This window comes from Nannobrachium achirus, assembly GCF_963921795.1.
Source record: "Nannobrachium achirus genome assembly, chromosome: 3".
NCBI lineage: Eukaryota > Metazoa > Chordata > Actinopteri > Myctophiformes > Myctophidae > Nannobrachium > Nannobrachium achirus.
The window spans coordinates 51,024,468-51,047,932 of NC_137812.1; the positions used below are offsets into that span (position 1 = coordinate 51,024,468).

The window sequence follows — 23,465 nt, forward strand, 5'->3', positions numbered from 1 at the left end:
CCTTCCAAACTTTTCATTTTGTTACTATTATTATTATTATTTGTTTTAGTGAGCCCCATCTATTCTCAGAATACTGCTTCATAAAGCAGGACCGTTCCCCTACCTGTTTGGTATGCAACAGCCATAGTCCACCACTGAAATGAAATGGACCACTTAAATTAAGCCCGTTCTCCAGATTACCCCCCCCCCCCCCACACACACACACACACACACACACACACACACACACACACACACCCACACACACACTCCACTCACTCACTCACTCACTCACTCACTCACTCACTCACTCACTCTCGCTCTCACTCTCTTTCTCTCTCTCTTTCTCTCTCTCTCTCTCTCTCACACACACACACACACACACACACACACACACACACACACACACACTCACACAGGATAGGACCGCTGTTGTGCAGCCCTCCAATTGAGAGATTAGATAAAATGAGAGATTTAAGAAATACCATTAGCTAACATTACAAGGTTTTGCCTCAGAAGGCTTTTTTCTTTTTTTCTTTTTTATAAGCTAATAGGAGCAAATTGAAGATAAGTAATAATAATCCCTCTTCCTTCGGGCAGTCAAAGTCTGCTGGATTTATTTTATAGGAGCCTCCATCAGAATTTGGGCTCTGGTAAAAAGAGCGATGCTATTGAAATTGAATTTGGATTATCCGGCGTGAAATTCTCCAGATTTTTTTCCTCCCTGAAGTTGGCATGTGTGTCTGTCCTGCAGGGGCAGGAAGCAAAGCCAGAATTTCACACTCCTATCTGAAATGGTTTCTGAGATGTTATAAATGCGAGTTGTCACTGCCGTTTTTTTGTCTTCAAAGGCATCCTTTGAAGCCATTTCAACCGCATCTCTCTGCAGATGGGAGTGTGTGTCATCATATTTGGAGTGTGGAATAGCTTCACCTGTCTGCAGTAACTTTTCACTTGGAATAAAGTCTTCCCAGTTCTTTGACTTCACAAGTTTTAACTGCTGTGTTTATCCCTATCTCCAAAATCGAGGGAGATGGAAGTCATTCTGTACAGTGGGCTGGTCTTGCTGAGACCACATTTCAGATGACACCTAAACGCCCTCTCACACATTGGAAGCATACTTGGCAGTTAAAAGTATCACATTGCTGTTTTCTCATAATAATCTTGCTGTCAACACGCTCAGTCAAGTAAAGTTTCTAAATAAAAAAAGATGTACTTCACTTAAGCAAAATGGATTTATTTGAACTTTCCCACCACTTTTTTGTGACCTATGGCGGACTTAACCACTTACCCAAAATGTTTCCCTGTCTACATAACAAGTTTCACATTCTGGGGTCAGGAGATAACTCTTTCTCCCCCAGAAGGAATTTGGAATCCATTTTGGCACACATGACACAGCTTAAAAGTTTGTTCAGTCGCAGTATGAGGAACGACAAGTGGAAAGGTACTATTTAGATGAGATAATAACATAGAGCATAGACCTTTATTGATCAGAGATGTCATCAAATATATATATAGACAAATATATAACAGGCACAGAAGTGGATGGATGGTATGTCCTTCAGTAGCATGTATCAGTAAAACTGTTAACTTGTGCCTGCCTTCATAGCACTCTATGCAGATGAACTGATATAGTGTCGCCCCCTCCTTCAGCGTGGCAGCCCACAGCAAGCAGAACTTGATGACCGTGGCCAATTTGGGCGTCATGTTCGGCCCCACGCTGATGTGGCCCCAGGAGACAACCGTAGCCACCCTCATGGACCTCAAGTTCCAGAACATTGTGGTGGAAGTCCTCATCGAGCAGCATGAGAAGGTACGAGAATGGATCAGATCGGGGTTTAACTATAGATATTTTGTCCCAGTAATAGTTCTTCCACTATTGCTAATAGAAGAGTGTTACTTGAAGGTAATTACACTGGATCTTATCTGTGGCAAAACTGGGTGTTAAAACTTTCATTAACCACATGAACCCTAGCATCCCAAATCTGGGCATGTCATAATAGGTGAACATCTGGCGACAAATAGGCAAACATTAGCAGAAAATAAACAAGCTCATAATTTGTCACCTCCCTTTGTGAGCTTATAGATAGCTATTTTTGCAGTTCTAAGTGCAACTGGGATTTTATTCCACAGTTTGGGGTTCAGGAGGGCGAAGAGTCTAGGGCGAGTGGACCGTTGTCCTGGGGTTCTTAGCGAAGGTTCTGTCAGCATCCCTGTGTTAGCTGATCTGAGTGCACGGGTGGGGTTGTAGGGTTCAATCAAGCTTTGAAGGTATGGAGGTGCCATACCTTTGGTGGCTTTGAAGGCCAGCATCAGTGTTTTGTATGCTGTGCAGGCAGCAACCGGGAGCCAGAGGAGGGAGCGGAGAAGGAGGGAAACGTGAACATTTTGGCTGGTTGAAGGCCAATCGTGCTGTGGCATTTTGCATCAATTGGAGAGGCCAGTGAGGAAAGAGTTACAGTAGTCAAGTTTTGATATGACGATGATATGATGTCTGGATGAGGAAGGGTCTGATCCTACGGATGTTATAGAGTGTGAACTTACAGGATCAGTGACTGATGCAATTTGTGCATTGAATGAGAGCTGGCTGTCCAGGACGACACCAAGGTTCTTAGCTGTTGGAACCGAAGTCACCAGAGCGTTGTCTATTTGGGACTTGAGGTGGTGGGCTGACATCCACTGTGAGATGTTGGTATAGAATGGGATGAAAAATGGGGAGTACGGTTATAACACTACATTACTGTACAATACGATAAATGGAAAATCGACTGCACTCATCTGTCACAGTCATAATGAAATATTATCTCAGATTATTATTATTAAAACTGTTATCAGAGGTACTACAGTGGGACATTGTTAGTTGATTCCCATTGGAATGGTGAACAAACCTATGAAGGAAGATTTATCCTGTTTTATCCCTTGACATCAAGGTCTGTTCCATTAGAATTGATGATGCCTCACCATTTATGGACTGTTTCTCTTGTTATGCTTCTGTTGCACACCCATGCACTGGAGAAAGTCACTTTTATTTGTCCAAATTTGATTGTATTTTCACATTAGATTGTGTTAATTTCTCTTATAGCTTTGCCTGAAAGTTGGCATGTACATTGAAGGTCATTACATAAGGAGGGCATATGACTGGAATATCGTACTTGATGTTTAATTGAGTCCCATCTTTGCTGAATGCTAGCAGTGACACTGAAATAACTAGCATAATAATGAAAAATGAAAGAATTGTGTGTATTGAAAAGTACTTTTTATGTCCTACATTCCTGTACGGTATAATGATAAAAGATTAACTTCAGGGGCAACAGCATTAGTTTTTTTTTTTTTTTCCTCTCTCCACTTGGATTGGACATGGATAGTCTTGCCTCCACCCTCTCTGGCCAGTAGGGGGAGCCCTCAGTGCTCATACTGGGAAATACAGTTTTGTCTTCTGTGTTTTCATAGGGGCGAGTATACTGTAGATTACATTATGTTTGCTTATTAAGCAGAAGGCCCTTTGCCTCTCTACCCCAAGAATATACATATATTTTGGGTTCTGAGTTTTAACCTGTGGTTCGCAGGATCATGTAATCTCTCCAGAATGCAATTAATCAGTGTCAATCCTCGAAGAGGGTTAATTCTCTGTTTCAAAAGAGGGAAACGGGGGTTGAGATTAGTTTTCTAATCTGGTGTTATATATTTATATACTTTCTAGCGGCACGGCAGTCTGGGTACCACCAATTGAAACTGCCAGAGTTTTTATTAATTTGGTGTTTTCACACACTGTGTGTGTGAACGTGCGTGCGTGCGACTAAACAGTACTTTACCCTCAACCCCATCCCGTTTTCACAAGCCTAGTCTAGTCAGTGAGAGCACACACTCAAATCGCTGCATCATCAGGCTATGCAAATGACAATGATGATTTGTAATATCGTCGTTGTCGGGTGGAAACCTTATTTTTTTGTTATTATTTTAAAATAGTGAAAATGTTCACTACTTTTGTGCAACACTTTTGTATGATGAAGTAAGGCTTTAATTTACCAAAAAATATACACATTTGAAACCTGGAGATACAAGGTTTTTGCCTGACGATTTGTAGTTAACGTCGAACCTAGACACACTGCAGTCCCTCAAATCGAATAAGTGACAGCACATATTTCAAATATAACATACAATAACATACAATGCTGTACAAGTAAATGATGATAACCTCCTCCTGATCTCACAAAACTGAATTGCGAGCTGTGAGAGCACATGTTTAGGTTATCAAATTATCGTTGCATTTCAAAGTCTGACAAAGCCACGACACTGCGGACACTTTGGCACCCAACTGGTTTCTGACGCCCTCCAGGGGACAGAGGAGTCTGCGGTAGAATGCAGAAGGAATGTTTTAGGAGGTGCACCGTGTTAGAGCAGAGGAGAGGAGTAGAGACAGACAGACAGATATTAGCTCCTCTCCCAGCTGAGTCCTCCTCCAGAATGTTGATACCCCAAGATGGTAGTAGTTAATACCCCGAGATGCCAGCAGCAGACAGCGCTTTACATTCACCTCCATCTGCGGAGAGCAAGAGGAGACAGAATGGAGGCAGGGAGGGAGGGAGGGAGAGAGCAACTCGGCAAAGACTCTCAGGTGGATCAGATTTCTCCTACAAACTTTTTTATTCGTGCCTGCCTCCATTTTCGGTGTGTGTGTATGTGAGAGTGAATGTCTGGCTCGTTCCCTCGTTCCCAATCTTTCTTCCTCTCTCACTCTCTCTTCAACTTTCTTGCCCTCCCTCCCTCCCTCCTTCCTCTGTCTCCCTTCCTCTCTCTCTCTTGCTCTTTTCGTCTCTCACCAACTCATTCGCACTCTCTCCTGCGTGCTCTCTGCCTCCATCCTAACTCTCTCATACTCTTTCTCTTTCTTGCTCCCTCCTACTTTCTCTCCACCTCCTTTCTTTCTTTCTCTTATTTGCTTGCTCTCACTCAATGTCCCTCACTCACCCTCTCTTCTGCTTCCTATATCGCCCCCATGTGTGTGTGTCTCTCTCTCTCTCTCTCTCTCTCTCTAAACCCCCTTCCTTCCTTCCCTACCTCCGCCTCTTCTCCTCCTGTGATCCTCCTGTCTCCAATCTCTACTGAGACTTTCCTCTCCTCTGCAAACCCTCCCTCCCCCATTCTCTTTCAACTCCACATCCAAGTTTATGTGTAAACACACAGGCCCTGGGGGTGGTGAGCTAAACAAGCCTCCCGAGTTGACTGACCGGCATTTTCTTAGTCCAGACCCTGTTCTGTTTACTTCACTCCTCCGCTCCATCAGAGGTTGGGTCAGACACACCCGCTGTAACCTAGGCCGTCATTTCCAGGCGGGATGTGGTTCCTTTCTACTTCCCATTTTATTGGTTTGTGTGCGATGAATATGAATGTTTGGCCATGCCTCTTTAAGCAGAGAACGACGGAGCTTCTCCCAGAGGACCCGTGGTATTACACCCGCCTTAACAACTTCTCTTTCCCATCGTGTGCACGAGCGCCCCCACCGGTAAGCCCGGTGCACTTCAGAGAAGCGCCTGCGTGCTCGGCTCCTTGAGGTTAAGCGAGGACACGGCGCTGCTTGATGCTCCTGGAGCCTTGGGCCGTGCCCCTGTGTGCTTTGTGTTTTCCTTTTTTCGTTGGGTAGAGAAAGCAAGTCATTCACTCATACAAACATTGTGCGTGTAGATCTTTGCAGATGCCCCTGAGACGTGCCCCACTGCTGCAGCTGCTGGCCTGGTCTTGTCCGCTCCCACGAGGCAGTCCAAAAAGCAGAATCGTCAGAACCGGCCCCTTGCTGTCTACAACCCCCAGTCTCTCGACATACAGGCTGGTAAGAGACCTGCACGCCTCAACACTGTAGAAGTCTCCCCTTCATCTGCTTGTCCTGCAACTACTGTAGTATCTGCTGCTACTGTACTGTATATATAACGCAGTGGTACGCAGTAAGATCTCCACTGTTAACTCTTAAGAGTTTACAAATGTAACCAAATGAAACATTATGGGTCCACTTGGTTACATTTGTACACCCTCAGAGTTACTAATGGATCAATCTGGGAACCCATCGTCAAAGAAGAAAGGGCGACACCTATCGGTCTGTCTTCTCTGAGGCTGTCTCGAGAGATTACTAATGGATAAATTACACAGAGGCTTTTACTGTGTAGCCTTTATTATTTATCGTCAATGAAAGTAACACTGGTTCACAGGCAAAAATGTAACTACCCATTATCTGTTCAAAAGTGTTGATTCGTTCAATTCCAACATTGTACCATTACTTAGCCCTAATTTACTTTTATGAGAGTATTTCCCACTTTGCAGACAGTGGATATCTAATTTATGTAAGAAACACCTCCGCTTCCCTCAAGTATCCTCCATAAAAGAAAAGAATGTTCAAAGTCATCTGTGACAATGCAGAGGCACCAGTGTGCATCAGGTGAGCCGGTCACCTGGCCTCTCTGTCTCTGGCAATCCCTCAATTCCTCTCCCTGTCCACCGTACTAAAGGATCCGAAATCTGCTTACCAGATAGCCTCCCTTTATATCAGACCAGCTATTATCATGGGGTATTTTAATATCTGGGATGAAACACGTAATCCGTTTTTCAACCTTTGTGTCTCTTGTATCTGGGTCCTGGTTAATGGATTTAAAGTCAGATATCTCTGCTCCCAAAGGGGTGAAAATGCTCTAGAGTACAATAGATCAGGAAAGAGAGAAGAGCGCTTCTGTATGTGTCGGTGCGTGCGTGTGTGTTTCACTGGGAGGCTTTCCAACAGGTATACTGTAGGTATTCTGAGGACACCATGTTTTCTCCAGAAGGAGATAATTACAGGCCAAGTTGTGTTCGACGTAGACTTAATTGTGTTTTCAAAGAATGGAGCTGAAATAGTATTTTTGCCAAATTCAAAAAGAGCAGAACAAAGCATCGACAATGTTGGCACTGGCTTGGTGCTGGAAGAAAAGAGGCCCACTTGGCTTTCAAGCAAAGAAAACCATATCATGTTTGCATGGCAATAGATAATGCACAGTCCTGTAAGCCTCTCTTATTTAGATGTCCTGAGAGGTAGATAATGATATACAAAGCTGTAAAAGTAATTAAGAAATAATCAGTTCTTTGGTTGATATGTAAACAGTGTATACTATAGTTTTAAGACAAGTTGATTATTATCACTTCCACTTCCACTTAAATTCTGACTGATGTCCACATTAAAAGGATCCCTGGAGGCGCCCGCTGGCCTACTGGTCCAGGCGCATACCACTTAGGCATTGCCACATAGGCCAATTATTTCTTTACAAACATTGAGACTGAATGCACAGCTGACTGTATCATGTAATCAATTCCCAACAGATCCCCAAACCTGTTGTTTTGGGGAGCACTGGTTATTCAACCTCCTCTTGTGTGCTAGTGAGGTGCTCCCATGGGAGCGCCCTTATCGAGACATATATACTTCATTGCGCAACGGTGTTCCACGTCAACCGAGTAGCTGATATACAAACTCACATCGCGTCACCAATGCAACCCTTCTGAGCTTGGAGGTCTGCGGCTCTGCGCGCGACACCGTCGCAGGACGGAGCATAATTAGGCTTCATGGACTGCAGCTGGGCGAGCAGTAGACGCTCTGGTGATCCAGTGGATCGGGTGGGTGATCAAGAGGAGCGCTCCCTCTGTTCTGATGACGGTGAATAGAGGTGGGGTTTGAAGGACAACTGTTTTGAATCGCTATTATTGTTTACAATCAACAGAAACTAAGGATTATATATTTCAAGAGTGAGAATTTACAGTAAAAATCCTAAGCATTCTTCCTCCACACTGGGAGAAAAACGGCATCTGAAAGTTTGATGGAATGCATTTTTAAACACGAGTGCCATCCATTGCATCCTATGAACGGTGGGGTTCATTTGGTGCCGACCGGCGTGCGCATACTGGTTTATATCAATGTGACGTGGACCATTAAGGCATCAATAGGCATGGATGCCTGGCGGGGTCGCCGGTTCGATTCCCGATCCGGATGACTGACTGTCTACTGTCCTATCAATAAAGGCATAAAAGCCAAAAATCTCTGGCTAATAAGCCAGAGATTTTTAACAGAAAACGTTATTTTAGAAATATTTTACTCAAGGAGGACAACGCCCATCGCAAGTTAATGATGTCATTGTCCATGTGTGGTCCAGCCCTATGGAATGTAAAAGATGAGTTTGAGTGTAGTAGTTGAGCCAGGCGTGCGTGCATGCGGTGTGTGTTTGTGTGGCGCGTGCACTGTAGCTTGATGTAGCGGACGACGCTACATTATCAGTACAGTTTAACGTGATTAAGACATAAACCATACAGAAATAAATAAGACCAGGTACGTTGTGACTTTCGGCATAGAGACTGGCGCACGCACTCCACCAGTAATGGTAACCCACTAGACACACACTTGCACGGACATGACCTGTACTCGCCCGATGGACAGCTGCTTTTGAGACCTTAGTGTCAACCCCTGGCCTAGTATAGAGCCCTGGGGGACGCCGGTCAACTAAGTGCTGTATACAGCATAGGGTTCAAGTGATTAAACAGTCCATGTAGATTACCTGATTCTGACACCCCCCCAGGGGGGTTGGTGGGTAAACCACCGCTCAGTTCACACGGGTGTGATTTTTAATTGCAAGCAATCCCAAAACAATGATTGTCATCGGTTTTGATAGTTACTGTATAATTGCATATTGCCTCTGGACAGCATGCACTGTGAGACAGGAAGGCAGAGAGAGAGAGAGCTTCACACCAGAACTTATTTTTTTGTCTATGAAGCACATTTCTGGCAAAAGAGCTTCACAACCGGTCTACCTGGAAACAATGCAAGTTGGAAATGCATGCCCCACCTACTTATGCAATACCTGTAGTGCCTGTTCTTTTCAGAGTACCTGTCCGTCTGTCTGTGTCCCTTTTATTCCCATATATGGACTTCTATGTCGGGCATGCCCTAATCTCTGAAAACAAAGATTTTTTAAACGACTGGGTTCACAGAATAGGCATGCCCAAAAATTGAGTCTAGGCCATTCTATGACGTCACGTCACACTCTCTTGGGTCCTCTGCGATGCGTATGCCGAGTTTGAGCAGTAGAGTCAAGCTATGCGCTATTGTGTGCTATTTGTCGCTGTAGTCGGCATTCTGCTAACACAGATGTCTCAACCAGGATATGTGTTTTCTGCATTGTAAAGGGGAGGCCTTGGATGCCAAAATCTGTGTCAATATTCTGAGGGAAACAAAAACATGCAATAATATTTTCTAGGGTTTTGAACTTTTGATATGTGCTTGTGGGGATAGAGGGGATGAAATGACACAAAAAACTCCCTTTCTTGCTTTTACTACAGTATGTAGTACTGCCTCACATTTCCTCAAAAAAGGAGCTTTCACTCCTCAGTCAACTCAAATAAACGGTCCAGGTCTCTTCCCCTGTGTTTCTAGGGTTTCTGCCTGTCATGACACCATTTTGCATTATGGGTTCCAAAGCCTTGAAAGTAAATCCCTGCTGTTTTGACAGCAATTTGGTTTCAATAGGCCACTGTAGATTTGTGGTTTTCTTAAGTGTGGATAAATTATTCAACTATTTTATCATTTGGGCTCAGGTTACCCATTTGCTTTTGCACTTTCCTTGCCTGGAGGTACCAGTTCAATGCTGACTGGTCAGCTGCCATATTATTGCTAGAAAAGATATGGCTTTAGATTGCACATATTGGTCCGCTGTTTATTATCTGGGAGGATACATCAGCTGTCCCTTTTGGTCATTTTATTGCCCCCTCACCCAGAGAAATAATGTCCGGCTTATTGTGGGCTCCTTGATAGGCGAGACCAGTATGTTAAACCAAAACTTTATATGTCAAGGTTATTCTCCTAAAAAATATGACCGACAGTACAAAAGCAGGGCCCTTAGCCAATGAGGAGCAGCGTTCTTGGTGACATCCCCACCAACAAGTGCAACCTGATATAAATAACAACAAGTGGGGTTGCTGTTATACCAAAACTGTATAGACCAAGGTTATTCTCCTAAAACTAGACCAGGTCAACCTGGTTGTGCCAGACCCCCTGTCTGTCATCATCATTTATGACATCATGCCTTTTGTAGGCATGTCATCATCATGTCATCATCATATATACCCTTTATATAGAAAACCCGGACAGACCGACATTTGCTTATGTAGGCCTACCCATTTCATGGGTCTGGCAAAAACTGACCGACAATACAAAGGCAGGGCCTTTAGCCAATGAGGAGCAGCGTTCTTGGTGACATCACCACCAAGTGCGACATGATATAAATAACAACAACACCCACATTAAATCCTTTGTAGTATGTTCTCCCAAATATTTAGATACTAAAGTATATAAAGTATATAAAATGTAGAGTCTCAGAAGTAATGATGGAGTGCCCGTTGGGTAGGTTTTTATGCCCATATATGTTGGAGTGGCTGTTAGGTCGATCTTTGTGCCCATACATGGTGTTCTATGCGAGCCCACACTGTTTCTTTGGAACAGTATTTCTAGTTTGTATTAGTTATTGTGGGCTCACTGAAAGGCGAGACCTGTATGTATACCAAAACTTTATCGGTCAAGGTTATTCTCCTAAAAGAAATGGCAGACAGTACAAAGGCAGGGCTCTTAGCCAATGAGGAGCAGTGTTCTTGCCTTGGTGACCTGATATAAATAACAACAACACCCACATGAAATCCTTTGTAGTATGTTCTCCCAAATCTTCAGATTTTTATGCCCATATATGTTGGAGTGCCTGTTAGGTCGATCTTTGTGCCCATACATGGTGTTCCATGTGAGCCCACACTGTTTCGTGGGAACAGTATTTCTAGTTTGTATTAGTTATTATATTTTGTTATAATTATGAAAACATAAATAATTATCATCATGATCAATTTACTTTTTTGTGTGTGTGTGTGTGTGTGTGTTTATTTTTTTTATTTTTTTTGTTGTGCTCTAGTCCCTGCAGAGGGAGACTGCTCCAACTCGGCAGCGGATGAGACATCCATGGGCAGTAATGAGTCGGTGTCTTCCCAGTCGTCCACAGCCTCGGCCTCAGAGTCCCCTCAGGAGAAGATAGACGACGCCACACTCAGCATAAGTAGCAGCTCAGGGTGAGTGGCTATCAACATACTGCAGTCTTCAACAGGGGGTCCGGGCCCCATAGGGAGTCCTCAGAGTTACTACAGGGGGGAGAGGTAAAAAAGAGCAGACCAAGTACAGAGTGAAAGGTCAAGTTTACTAAAAACACAAATCCAACATAGACAGTGCTGTCAAACAATATGAATCTATCTGTGAAATCGATGAAAATCTCCATCACACGTTTATACAATAGGTAGAGGGGGTCCCTGCTTCATATCTCTCTCAGCTAAGAAGTTCTTGGCCTGAAGACGTCACTTGAACCCTATGCTGTATACAGCACTTAGTTGAGGGCTCTATACTAGGCCAGGGGTTGACACTAAGGTCTCAAAAGCAGCTGTCCATCGGGCGAGTACAGGTCATGTCCGTGCAAGTGTGTGTCTAGTGGGTTACCATTACTGGTGGAGTGCGTGCGCCAGTCTCTATGCAGTCACAATGTACCTGGACTTATTTATGTCTGTATGGTTTATGTCTTAATCACGTTAAACTGTACTGACGTTGTGTGTGCTCCCTCTGGTGTTGTGGCTGTGGGTGTCGCCAACGTTTTGTTTGGTCAGATATTTGCATTGACTATTTTGAAAGTCAATCGCATTTTTAGTTGTTTAACCCTGTCTTCAACACTGAGCCATCTTAGGCTAGCAAAACAATTAAACATTATTAGTATCATTAGATCGGAGTTAGATCTGTGTAGCCTCTGTGTAACCATTATTCCACCCTGACACTTTGCTTTCACCCAGAATAAATCTTAAACTGCCAACCGTTACAAGGGGCAGATATTTATTTACATTTTTATTTACACTTATGTTCTTATCTCTCATTAAAATTGTGTTGTCTGAGTGAACAATGTGAGCAGTGCAGCGTATTTCTTTCATCTTCCACTTGATCTTTTGTAATTATGTAAAGAGGCAGACCTCTCTCCTTTCCTGAAATCCTCTCCTCGGGTCTGTGCCCAGTCCTTGGACCGTTTTGTTGTTTCCAGCCCACAGCTTGTCTTGAATTCTAATGGCAGAGACACTTAAATATTGGGTTATGCTGCAGATGTTAGGCCCCCTCTCTTTGCTGTGTCATGTCTGCACAATCACCTTGAAATTGACTTTCTGTCTCACTTGCTGTCTTGACGCGTCTCTCTGTCAGCTAAGTCAAGATGAGCTATGGAATAGAAAACAAATCCGCCAAGACTTGACAAAAGTGAGAAATCTCTTCTAACTTAAACCTTTCTGTGTGTGTGTGTGTGTGTGTGTGTGTGTGTGTGTGTGTGTGTGTGTGCGTGTGTGCGTGTGCGTGCATGTGCGTGTGCATGCGCACCAACATTTGCCGAACATTGGGCAAACATTTGCATTGCATTGTGAGCTTGTCTTTTGTGTAGATGTAAAAAAGGAGGGGGCCTAGTAAAAACCCTGGGGGTCTACTAAGTATATGGGGTTCAAATGGTTTTAAGTAGTCTTAAGACTAAAGGCTTTCATGTTGCATCGTTAAATAGACGATGCTCCATTACATTACATAATCTCTCCCCTTTTGATAACCTACTGTATATACCGGTATATATATATTTTTTTTCTTCTTCCCCCCATCTTTTCTCTGGTTTTTGTTTCCCATCGCGTCAAGAGGACGGAAGGCGTGAACAGGGGGAGGTCGTAAATCTCAGCTCTTATTTGCCTGGGAGACAGGTGGCCGCGCGTTGGCCGTGTAAATCGTATCGACATCGGGGAGATATTCATCTTGTTTACCCTTATAGCCGCCGCCCCCGTCCCTTTATGAAGACTTGCGCCATATGTCACAGGGTGTCGCCCTGGCTCTGCTCACCCATAAATCATAGCAGGGCAGCATGGTGGAGACCTGTTAGCACAGCACCTCTTTGGCCCTGATGCCCGGGGAATCAGCTGGAGGCTCTGTCCAAGAGAGCAGGGAGGGATGGACTGACACCTCCCCCAACAACCATTTGTCGCTGTCAGGTGTAAAACCTCTTACTATGTCCAAAACCCTTACTTTTCAGCAGTGGTGGGAAAAGTACTCAATATCTTTTACTTAAGTAAAAGTACCAATTCTGCAAAGCAGAAATACTCTGTAAGGGTGCCCTCACACCAAAATACCTAGAGTGGAATCCGCCAATACATTTCAATGAGAATGGAGTGGTTTCATGCCAGTAGAGGATTTCTGCAAAAAACGCTCCATTCTCATTGAAATGCATTGGCGGATTCCACTCTAGGTATTTTGGTGTGAGGGCACCCTTACAAAGTGAAAGCCCGTAATTAAAAATGTACTTGAGTAAAAGTACAAAAGTATTGGCATCAACATATACTTAAAGTACCAAAGTAAAGGTACAAAATGTTTGAAAATAGATCTACAAGCTCACAACGTGTTGCGACACGTTGTGAGCTTGTAGATCGGCTATTTTCAAATAGCCTAGATATAAAATAGGGCTAACGTGGATTAATGTATGTTTTATAATTTATATCTGCAAAGTAACTAGTAACTAATGTTTTCAAAAGAATGTAGTGGAGTAAAAGCACAATATTTGGATCCGAGATGTAGTGGAGTAGAAGTAAAAATACTGGAAATTGGAAACACTCAAGTAAAGTACAAATACCTCAAAAGTACAGAGTACAGTACTTGAGTAAATGTACATAGCCTAGTTACTTTACACCACAGCTTTTCAGGAAATGGAATGAAAGCTTTCAGAAATAGTGCTTTTGTGTGACGCTCTTTTATGCCAAAGTATGGCATTCATTTACGAAATAATGTTAAAATATGGAGATAAATGGTTTCTGCCCGACGGCAAACGAATTGTCGTTTGTTTTATTATTTAAATTGTTTGAACATCCGACATTTTCTGCTTTATTTTGACAGTGAGTAGAGAGACAGGAAAGCAAGAGAAAGAGAGGGGATGACATTCAACAAAGGGCCTTGGGTTGCATTTGAACCGAGGCCAGCAGTGGGAAGGACTTGGGACTTACTGTTTATGGGCTCCAGACTGCCTTTAAACAGCTGCAGGCCTCATTTTACAGTATGGTGAGAATACTGTAAATTGTGAGATTTTAGATATTAGCTATTTTAGGCAAAAAGGTTTCTGTAGATGGGGAAAAATACAGAGTTGACCCTGATGAACTAAGTATTAGTTCAACTACATTCAACTATAGAATGTTTTGTGTATATTGAGAACCCAGTGAAGAAACTGGAGGTTAGGCTGGGTTTTTATTATCGAGGCCCTGACTTAAGGTAGCAGTTAAGAAAACACTTGTTCAGGCTTAATAGAAAATGTCCTTAATAGAAATAAATATAAGATCCACACACTGGTAATGTGCTCCTACTTGTTTATTGTAAAATCACAGGATCTTCAGGAATTCCTCAAAAGAATACTATGAATAGAATTCGCTAATTTTCTGTGTGTGTGTGTGTGTGTGTGTGTGTGTGTGTGTGTGTGTGTGTGTGTGTGTGTGTGTGTGTGTGTGTGTGTGTGTGTGTGTGTGTGTGTGTGTGTGTGTGTGTGTGTGTGTGTGTGTGTGTGTGTGTGTGTGTGTGTGTGTGTGTGTGTGTGTGCGCGCACACAAGAAACCTGAACACGCTTATCACTTGTCTGCGCAAAATATTATGAGAGTCTGGGCAGATAATGGATGTAAACTGCAACTGGTTGGCGAAGGCATACAACCACGATGCAGTATTTCTAGTTATTTACAAAGCCATACTGGGCCAAATCCCGTCATACAGTATCTGTGTTATCTCTTATCTCCCACCAACAGCTGTTATGATTTTCACTCCACTAGATGGCTGCTCTTCCAGGTAGTAGCAGGTACCAAGGATTTGCTCAGAACTTGGTAGAGCAGAGTTCTAATTTGTTTTGCTCCCAGGTTATGGAATAACCTCCAGAACACACTAGAGATTAATGAGTTTGTCTACTTGATAAAAAAACAAATAAAAACAATAACGGTGTAAGCCAAATTGCTATTTCTAAAATGGATTTTGTATCAGTTATCTGTTGTCTTGTTTTGTGCTATAATGTTTGTGGCCTTTTGTCCAGAGCCTGTGTGCTGCCACTTTTTTCAACAGTTCCTTAACGCTGTTATGATGTGTCTCGCTGGAGTTGCTCATCTGGAACATGGGATTTGCTGGGATTCTGTGTGTTTGAGCTCAGCTGTGAAGTGAGAAACGTGCTTGGTCATACACAAATGCAATCTAACTCTTAACTCTCCCTCGCTGATACTGCAGCATTATTTATCATCTCCATTGGCTTCAGTGTATTGCCTCGTTTCTCCACTTCTCTCCAGGTTCTGTCAGGGCATCTCTCTGTAGCACTGCTGCCCCTCAGTCCTCCTGACCAGTGATGCTGCACTTTCTGTTCATGTCGCTCCTCCTCTTCATCAGACTTCCTCTCTCTCTCTCCCTCCCTCCCTCCCTCCCTCCGTCCCATGTGCCTCGCTGGCAGACAGCTTTTGTTCATAAAACAGTGGATTGAAGCTTGTTTCCTGCCCACCCAAATAGACCAGGGTGGGTTGGCCGCACACTCAATCCCGGCTTCAAGTTGAAAAGTCGACCAAATCCCCCTGATACGCCTCTCTTATTGATTTTACTCAAACGATGCCTTTTATTTTAGTATTTGATTTTGTTTACTTAATCCTTGACTTTTGTAGGTTTTTCTTGTTGTCACAGCGGTGCAATACTGTGTTTAGTACCTGGGTTAACAACACTGCGTGTGTGTGTGTGTGTGCGCGTGTGCGTGTGCGCGTGTGTGTGTGTGTTCAGTAATACTGTATTTATACATCTAATACCCTGTCCTTTTACCTTTGTGCAGAAGGACAAATTCCCAACAGTTTAGATCAAGGTGGCATTAAACTACTGAATGTAAAGCCTTGGCAGTACGTTTAAGTGAAAGAGGGTTCCCAGCCCCCGTTGAGCTCTGTGTCAGTGCCAGACCAGGGCCCAACGTGGCCTGGATGAAATTCCTACAGTAATGGAAACCAGCGCCCCCCTCTCTAACTGATGAATATGTTGTTGTTGGTATCCATGTGATAATGCTTATGATTTGAGAGTCTGCTGCTTCTTCTTCATTCTTCGTCTTTGGGGTGGGTGACACACATCAAGGCAGATTCAAACTGGAAATGCAGTGATTTGGTCTTTGCTAACTGGTAGTAGCCTGGCTTAGCCAGACTATATACTAACGCAGCTAAAACTCCTTCTTGTTTTAACATGGGTGGATTGTATAGCTGTGCTACTGTAGGCTAAACTGGTAGTGCCACCAGGGCATTCTTTCTTGCTATTCAACAAGATGTAGGAAAAGGCGGGCATGAGTGCTTTTTCGTAGCAACACCCCTCTACACCAGTGGTTTTTAACCAGTGGTCCTTGAGGGGGTTCCAGGTGGTCCCCAGCTAAATGATGGAGAGCTGGTAACCAAATGGACCCTTATACTGTAGATCTTTAAATCTCGAGAGTGTAAAATGAAACCAAATGGACCCATACTGGTCCATTTGGTTTCATTTAACACATTCAAGAGTTAAATTATCTGCATTACTTAATTTACAAGAAGTCTACACAATTAGAGAATGTAGAATAATTGTTATTTTAATTGACGTTTTGCCTGTCATCTCTCCTATGGTACCACATCAATACGGCATGGAATTATGGGCAAAATCTTTATCCAACGGTAACAAAATATTAGAAGTTTTGGGTCTGAGAGGCAAAATCTCATCAAATGGTGGTCCGTGGCTGAAATGCCCAATGAATAATGGACCTTGATATGAAAAGGGTTGAAAACCTGCCATACACAGACACATGCTTACCCTGAGCTCAACAGTAGCAACAATGGTGGTATAAGTCGCTGTCGCCTACTGAACGCCTGGATTCCCTGTTACTGCAGCCAGCTTATGGCGTTGCTCATGTAGTTTTGAGGAGTGCTGAAAAGCAATCTTCCAGCATCTTGTCTGGAAGTGATCAACTGTATATTTTACCTACTATAGAAAACATTTTCTGATAACATTTTGGGGGAGAAATAGGCCATGCAGTTGCTCAATATTATTTCATTCCACATTTTCCGACTTGGAAAATGTCATATAATTCATGATCTTACAATTTAGGCATTTACAGTAGTCAGGTTTTGATATAACTGAGGTCTGAGTAAGGAGCTGGGCTGACTCCTGGGTGAGGAAGGGTGAATGTTATAGAATGTAAACCTACCGTATCGAGGAACCGCTTGAATGTGTGCCTTGAATGAGAGCTGACTGTTCAGGACAACACCAAGGTTCTTGCCGTTGGAACAGAAGTTGTCTATGGAAAAGGTTTTTATCCGATATGATATCTGTTGCAATTCCCCTAAAGTATGAAAAAACTAAATATTTTACTAAATCCCTTTTGTAATGACGAACTGAATTTTCCTTTCATAATATTTTCACCACTGTGTTCATTCGGCATATAGTTTTGTTTCTCTATATTTTATATGTATTTGTTATATTTACATAATCGTTGCTATATTCATTGTGGAGTTTCTTTTATGCCCTCTGATTGCTCGACTCACGCACAGAACAAAGATATTGATATTTTTGCCAGCTATTTCGCTGCTAGGCCTCTCGCTGCTCCATGTCCCCAGTGACATGTACCAGTGTGACCAGCACAGCAGGGTTAGCCTGCTGCCCAGTACATCCACAATTAATCTACTGTTAGCCTCTGTAGCAGGCAGCTCCACTGGAGCAATCTGCGTCGCTCAAGGGCACCTCAACAGCAGCTGTAGTGGAAAGGGAGAGCGCGTCCCACACTCCCATTAGCTTCACCCACCTGTGTTGCGTCTCAATGCAGTAACCCAATGACCCCCTCCAACAACATACTTTATTAAGTCAGTGAGTTTTGATGCATGGCATAAAATGCATTGAGCATATTAATAATGAGTTGTGAGTTGAGTTTGTGTTGAGCGCTCTTGCATGCAGATGCCTAATGTGCAGTGCATTTTCGCAGTTTACTGTATTTAATCATGTTTGCAGAAGAAGCTTAGCTTAGGCCTACGTTAATTTTGGCGAGGGGGGGGGGGTACAACAAGAGATGAGCAATTCATCGCTCAACGCTATTTTCGTCCTGGAGAGACGGCAAACAATTTCCCTCGGTTTGGCTTAGCTGGTAATTGTGAAAGCAATTTTTGGATGAATCCATTTTCCCTTGGTACATTTAACAAGTTTCTAGGGCAACCGTGTGGCATTGAATAATTTATTTTTTCCTTAAGTGTTTATCCTGTAATCATGTATGTGTGTCTGTGTACTTGGTTGATCCTTCACTGATCTGGATAATCCCCATATGAAAGAAATAAGCACTTAGATGAACAGTTTGATCATTTTGCTTTGACTTGTTATTTCTATTGGTGTGTGCGTGAGCATGCACAAGCATATAGGTGGTGTGTGTGTGGGGGGGGGGGGAGATGGATTGAATGAGTATTGTGTTTGTGCATGCCATGCGCTGTTGCACCTGCACTGTAGGTGTGTGTGCATGTGGCGTATGCATGCATGTACTGTTCTGTGCGTGCGTGCGTGCGTGCGTGTGTATGTGTGAGTAAGTACACCTGCAGATGGGTGGGTTGGTGAAGAAGCATCAGTGCTCTTATTCTCTCCCTCTCGCTGCTCTTGACTGAGGCCCAGGCAGACAGTGGTTGTGTCCAAGTCCAGGTTAATGAGTGGTTTTGCTGCACTGCAGCGAGCGTCCTGCCTTCCCCTCCCCTCCATGCTGATGTGGAGCGCGGCTGAGCTCCACAGTGGGCCCTCGTGCTGCTGCAGAGCTATAAATCACACACACACCTCCTGGTCAGGTCAGCCCCAACCTCCACGCGCATAGGTGCGGATGGACGGGCAGTGCTGAGAGGTGGATGGGAGTGGAGGATAAGCGATGAGTGGTAGGAGAGATGGCAGAGGAGGGCATGAAAGAGGGGGAGGGGGGGCAGAATTGTGAGCTTATCTCCACCTGCATTCTACACCCACAACGAATGCACCGACAACCACATACGCCGCACAGAAACACTCGAACACACACGCCATCCCCCGACCCACCAGAGTCCCATTTCAACCCCCTCACCCCTGTTGAGTGCCACCAAACGCTAACCTATCCTCTATTAAAAATGTCCTCTCAAACATCTCTCCTCCCCTCTGCTCCTTTCTCCTCTAATTGCCTTTTATTAGCGTCTCCATGGGAGCAGCAGCTAGGAGCAATTTGTCCATTATGTGCTATATTAGCTCTGCCCCGGGGCAGGCATGGAGCACAACAGGACCACTCTTTGCACTTGCTAGGTCTGCCTTTACAACGGTTGACTCACACACTGCCCAATGTAAAGGATGTTTTAGTTGCACCGTAGGCTTACTATTGAAGTAAATCGTCTGCAAATGGAAGCGTTTTGTACGCGAGTGGGACAAAGGTGAATCTGTCAGAATCATCTTTGCAGAAGAAGCTTAGCTTAGGCCCACGTTAAAGTTACCAACATTATTAAGGTGCCGTCGGGCACAGTCTGATTATGGATGTCAAGGAAATGAGCTCCATGTGCACTGCTCTGATTTGTGACATCACTGGTCTGTTGTTGGTGTTAGGGAGTCTTCTGTCACTTTGTGGATGTGTGTTGATTAGCATGTGGGATTGAGATTCTCTTGAGTGAAAGATGGGCAGCCTGAGGGGTAGGGCTGGGTAGCATATGCTACTAGTATGGGAGTCTTTGTGGAGTCTCAGTGGAGAGTTTTGAGCGGTGCCAGCCGCTCCACCGCTTGACTGAGTGTGTAGGTATGAGTATGATGTACAGTATGTCTGTATGTATGAGGACAGCCTCAACAGCTGAGCGATCAAGTGGCACTGTTGAGCAGCCTTGAAATTAATGGACAACACAAGAATTCTATAGCTTAATGAAATGAACTACTCAAAGGCACCGCTCAAGATGGAATTGAAATCACATCCTCAAATTAGACATTGCTGTAGTGATTTTGGTGTTAATCTGCTTTTCCTACTGTACCTTTCATAAATTGTCTATAGAATTAGCAAATTTTTTACATTGTTTCATATTGACAATTATTGACATTGTGCCACACTACATTTATTTAAAATGATTCGATTAGCTGCAATGAAGTGGCGGGTGTGAAACTATTGGAACAAGGCGTGTGCGTGTGACAGAGTTGAGCAATATGTCTCATGGCCTTTTCCATCATAGATGAGTTATGTTTGACCTTTGCATCACCTTCTAGTGCACAAATATGTGGACAGGGTGGCATACTGTACAGATGCTTCATTACAATGCCATGTATGCCATGGTCCAAAGTCAAGCCCAGCCAATGTCAGAACCGAACCTGTGAATCCCTCTGGCCAAGTCACTGTTGGACCGTTCTGGAGGAGGACTATTCATTCCTTTTGTGTCAGAGTGTGTCGGCTGTGGCTTTCCTTTAGTGTGGCCGTCTTCCCAGTTCCTCTACTGTCAACTTCAAGGGCAGACTGCTTTTTTCTTTTCTTTTTTTTGTGGTCTTCTTTTAATGTTCAGCCTTTTATTAAGCCCTTAGGAAATTGCTTTATTGCAGTTGCAAAAAACTACAGTTCGGGCATAGTAAGCAGTAAGAAGAAAGCGAGAAGAATAAAAAACAATACTCCCCAAAAAAAGCCTTTAACAATATCATAGTATAAACTAGAAAGATTGTACTTGCATGATACAATGTCGCCAGTAGCCTACAGTGCAAAACTCAGCCAACACTGTGTAGCTGTCAAGATGTCCCACATCCACCTTAAATTGGCTATGAGTGAGTAATTCTGCCCTTGCCCTTGATTGTAACCTTTTCCTTTTCAATTCAAAAATGCATAATCTCTACTAGGCAGCCTACTGATAATTCCCAACAATGGCCTTGAGTTATTTTGATCACAGTACATTACTGTGTATGTCATATGACGGCACACACAGCAAAGGATTGCATCACTTTGATCTAGATTAAACGCATGATGAAACCTCATCTTTCGTTGATCCTGAGATATGACTGATAACGTCACTTTCACCTTGATTGTGAACTTGTCCATTGACTGAAAAGTGAATCCTCTATTTGGGGCAGCCTATGGTCATTCCGGTTCATTGGCAAAGCCACACTAAACGGGCTGGCTTGCTTGTGTGCATGTTCTAGTTTTTAATACATTTGATTTGGCCAATTGGAAACGTTGATCTTTGTAAATATATTGGTATAACTAAAACTTTAGCCAGGAAAATAGTTCAAGTCGTGTTGTCAATGTTTCAAGGGGTGTGACTGACACCAGATACCTGTCAATAATAAAATAACAACCAGGATTTCTCCTAACCTTCTGTTTAATAAAAAAGAAGTACCTGTCACTACAGTTAACAATACCATGGCTCCTCTGTCTGAACATCTAGAACAGAGACATTTCCTGCAAGTTGTCTGTGCCCACCACAACACTCACATACTGTACTATCATGGCCATCAATACACCATGTCTATGGCCAGCAGGTTGCCTCACGACCCCCTCTATCCTCTCTGTCTGCAGGGTCAGCTCAGCCACAGCCTCCTGGTCAAACTCTGCAGGCTCCAAAGAAAGCAGGCTTAATACTGCCGTAGTCACTACTGATGGACCAGACGGAGACAAAGCATGCGAGAGGTGAGATGTGTTGTTGTCATGGGGAGATTATGTTTTGCACCCTGTCCGTCCGTCCTTGCGTCCGTCCGTCCGTCCGTCCGTCCGTCTGTTACCAGCTAATTTCCAGCGCAGTTGGCCCAGTCACTGCCAAACTGTGCACACACACTCCCTGGATGCCAATTCAAAACCTCTGCCACACTTTTCTAGCGCCATCATGAGGCAGATTTTTGCAAAACTCATTTTTGGACTACTCCTACAGATTTTGTCCGAAATCACGCGAATCGGTAGACAGTATCTCTACAGTCATGTGATCGAAATGAATCTGTCCGATTTTCCATATTCCATCCTGATTGGCTAAGATTGGCTTCCAAACTTGGCTAAGATTGGCTTCCAAACTTTGCAGGATTGGTCTGTTTTGAACAAAATGCCTCAAATCATGAGCACAGCAGGCAATTTTGATGAAATTGGGCACACACATTCCCAATAGGCAGAGGAAGAAATGACACTTCAAAATGTTCAAATCAGCCTCATGGTGGCGCTATAACAGGCCAATTTGTGTTTTTACCTATAACTCCACCGATTGATGCCAAGGAAAAACCTTTGCCCTTAATTTTTCACATCTGCCTTTTATAGCACCACCTGCAGGTCGACTTTTGTAAAACACATTTTTGGAACAAAATCATGCATGCAGCGTCCAATTGCAGTGAAAGGCCGAAGAAGACATGGCACCTTTTTTCACATTGGCATGTTATAGCGCCACCAGGAGGCCACAACAACCTTCCTGACCTGGTGGAGACCTGTGCTCAGAAGAGCACTACGTCTTTCTGCACCAAAGTGTTTTCAAAGCTTCCAGGCCTTAAAAAGTCCTAAATACTGTTAAGTTCTTGAATTCTATGGCAGAGGTAATTCAAATAGTTCTTGGTGCACTGCATTCTTAGTGAGTGTAGAGTAGACACTCTCTCTCTCTCTCTCTCTCTCTCTCTCTCTCTCTCTCTCTCTCTCTCTCTCTCTCTCTCTCTCTCTCTCTCTCTCTCTCTCTCTCTCTCGCATTAATTTGTATTTCATTCTAACCTGTAGTAATATGGTCTGAAAATGTCTTTGATTCAACTTGCTGAAGGAAGCAACATGTCGCCCTGTTGCTTCTTTGAATCACTTCATGATTCTGGATGCCTCCTAATATTGGATTGTCAAAGCATTTTGCAAACTGTCATTAAAAAGCACTAGGCAAATAAAGTTAACTTATTTATTTACTTTGCAGTAAATAACCTTTAGTATTGCCTGCCATAAGCTGGCTTTCATCAGGATGGCACTTACAGATGAAGTTATAATAGAAGTCCCTTTTACTGCATCTCTTTTCAAGCAACTGAATATGAAGAGTTTAGTGACTAGTTTGTTGAGAGACATTGGAGTTTTATATTAGAATATTGCTAAAAACATGAAAACAGGCTTCAACAACTGCTGCTACTGTACAGACATTTGCACTCGCTTGCTTTCTATATCAGCCAGTCATTTATGCATTCATTCATACATACAGTCAGTTATTCAGTTATTCTAACTGTCTGAGACTCTTTCATTTTCTCACTCGGCCCTCTTTCACTCGATAACTTCCATAATCGCTCATTTTTATCTGGTCTGTGTGCCCACTGACTCACTGACTTCTCTCAGTCTTGCATATCAATATTATCTCTCCTTCACTCACATCCTCCCCACGTCTCTAATTTAGACTACATGTGAAGCATTTTTGATTCAACACAAATACTGCTTATAGTGGGGAAGCAGCCTTTT

General features: G+C 43.4%; 1 protein-coding gene across 2 annotated transcripts in view; it reads left to right on the forward strand.

Moving 5' to 3' along the window:
• Positions 1-23,465, forward strand: part of arhgap10 (Rho GTPase activating protein 10) — an 86,751-nt gene that overhangs the window by 57,286 nt on the left and 6,000 nt on the right. For both annotated transcript variants that reach the window (XM_080721497.1, XM_080721498.1), the window contains exons 18-21: positions 1,633-1,792; positions 5,662-5,806; positions 10,935-11,088; positions 21,591-21,701. In XM_080721497.1, coding sequence (XP_080577623.1) covers positions 1,633-1,792; positions 5,662-5,806; positions 10,935-11,088; positions 21,591-21,701 — 570 coding nt within the window. The remainder of the gene's footprint in view (positions 1-1,632; positions 1,793-5,661; positions 5,807-10,934; positions 11,089-21,590; positions 21,702-23,465) is intronic.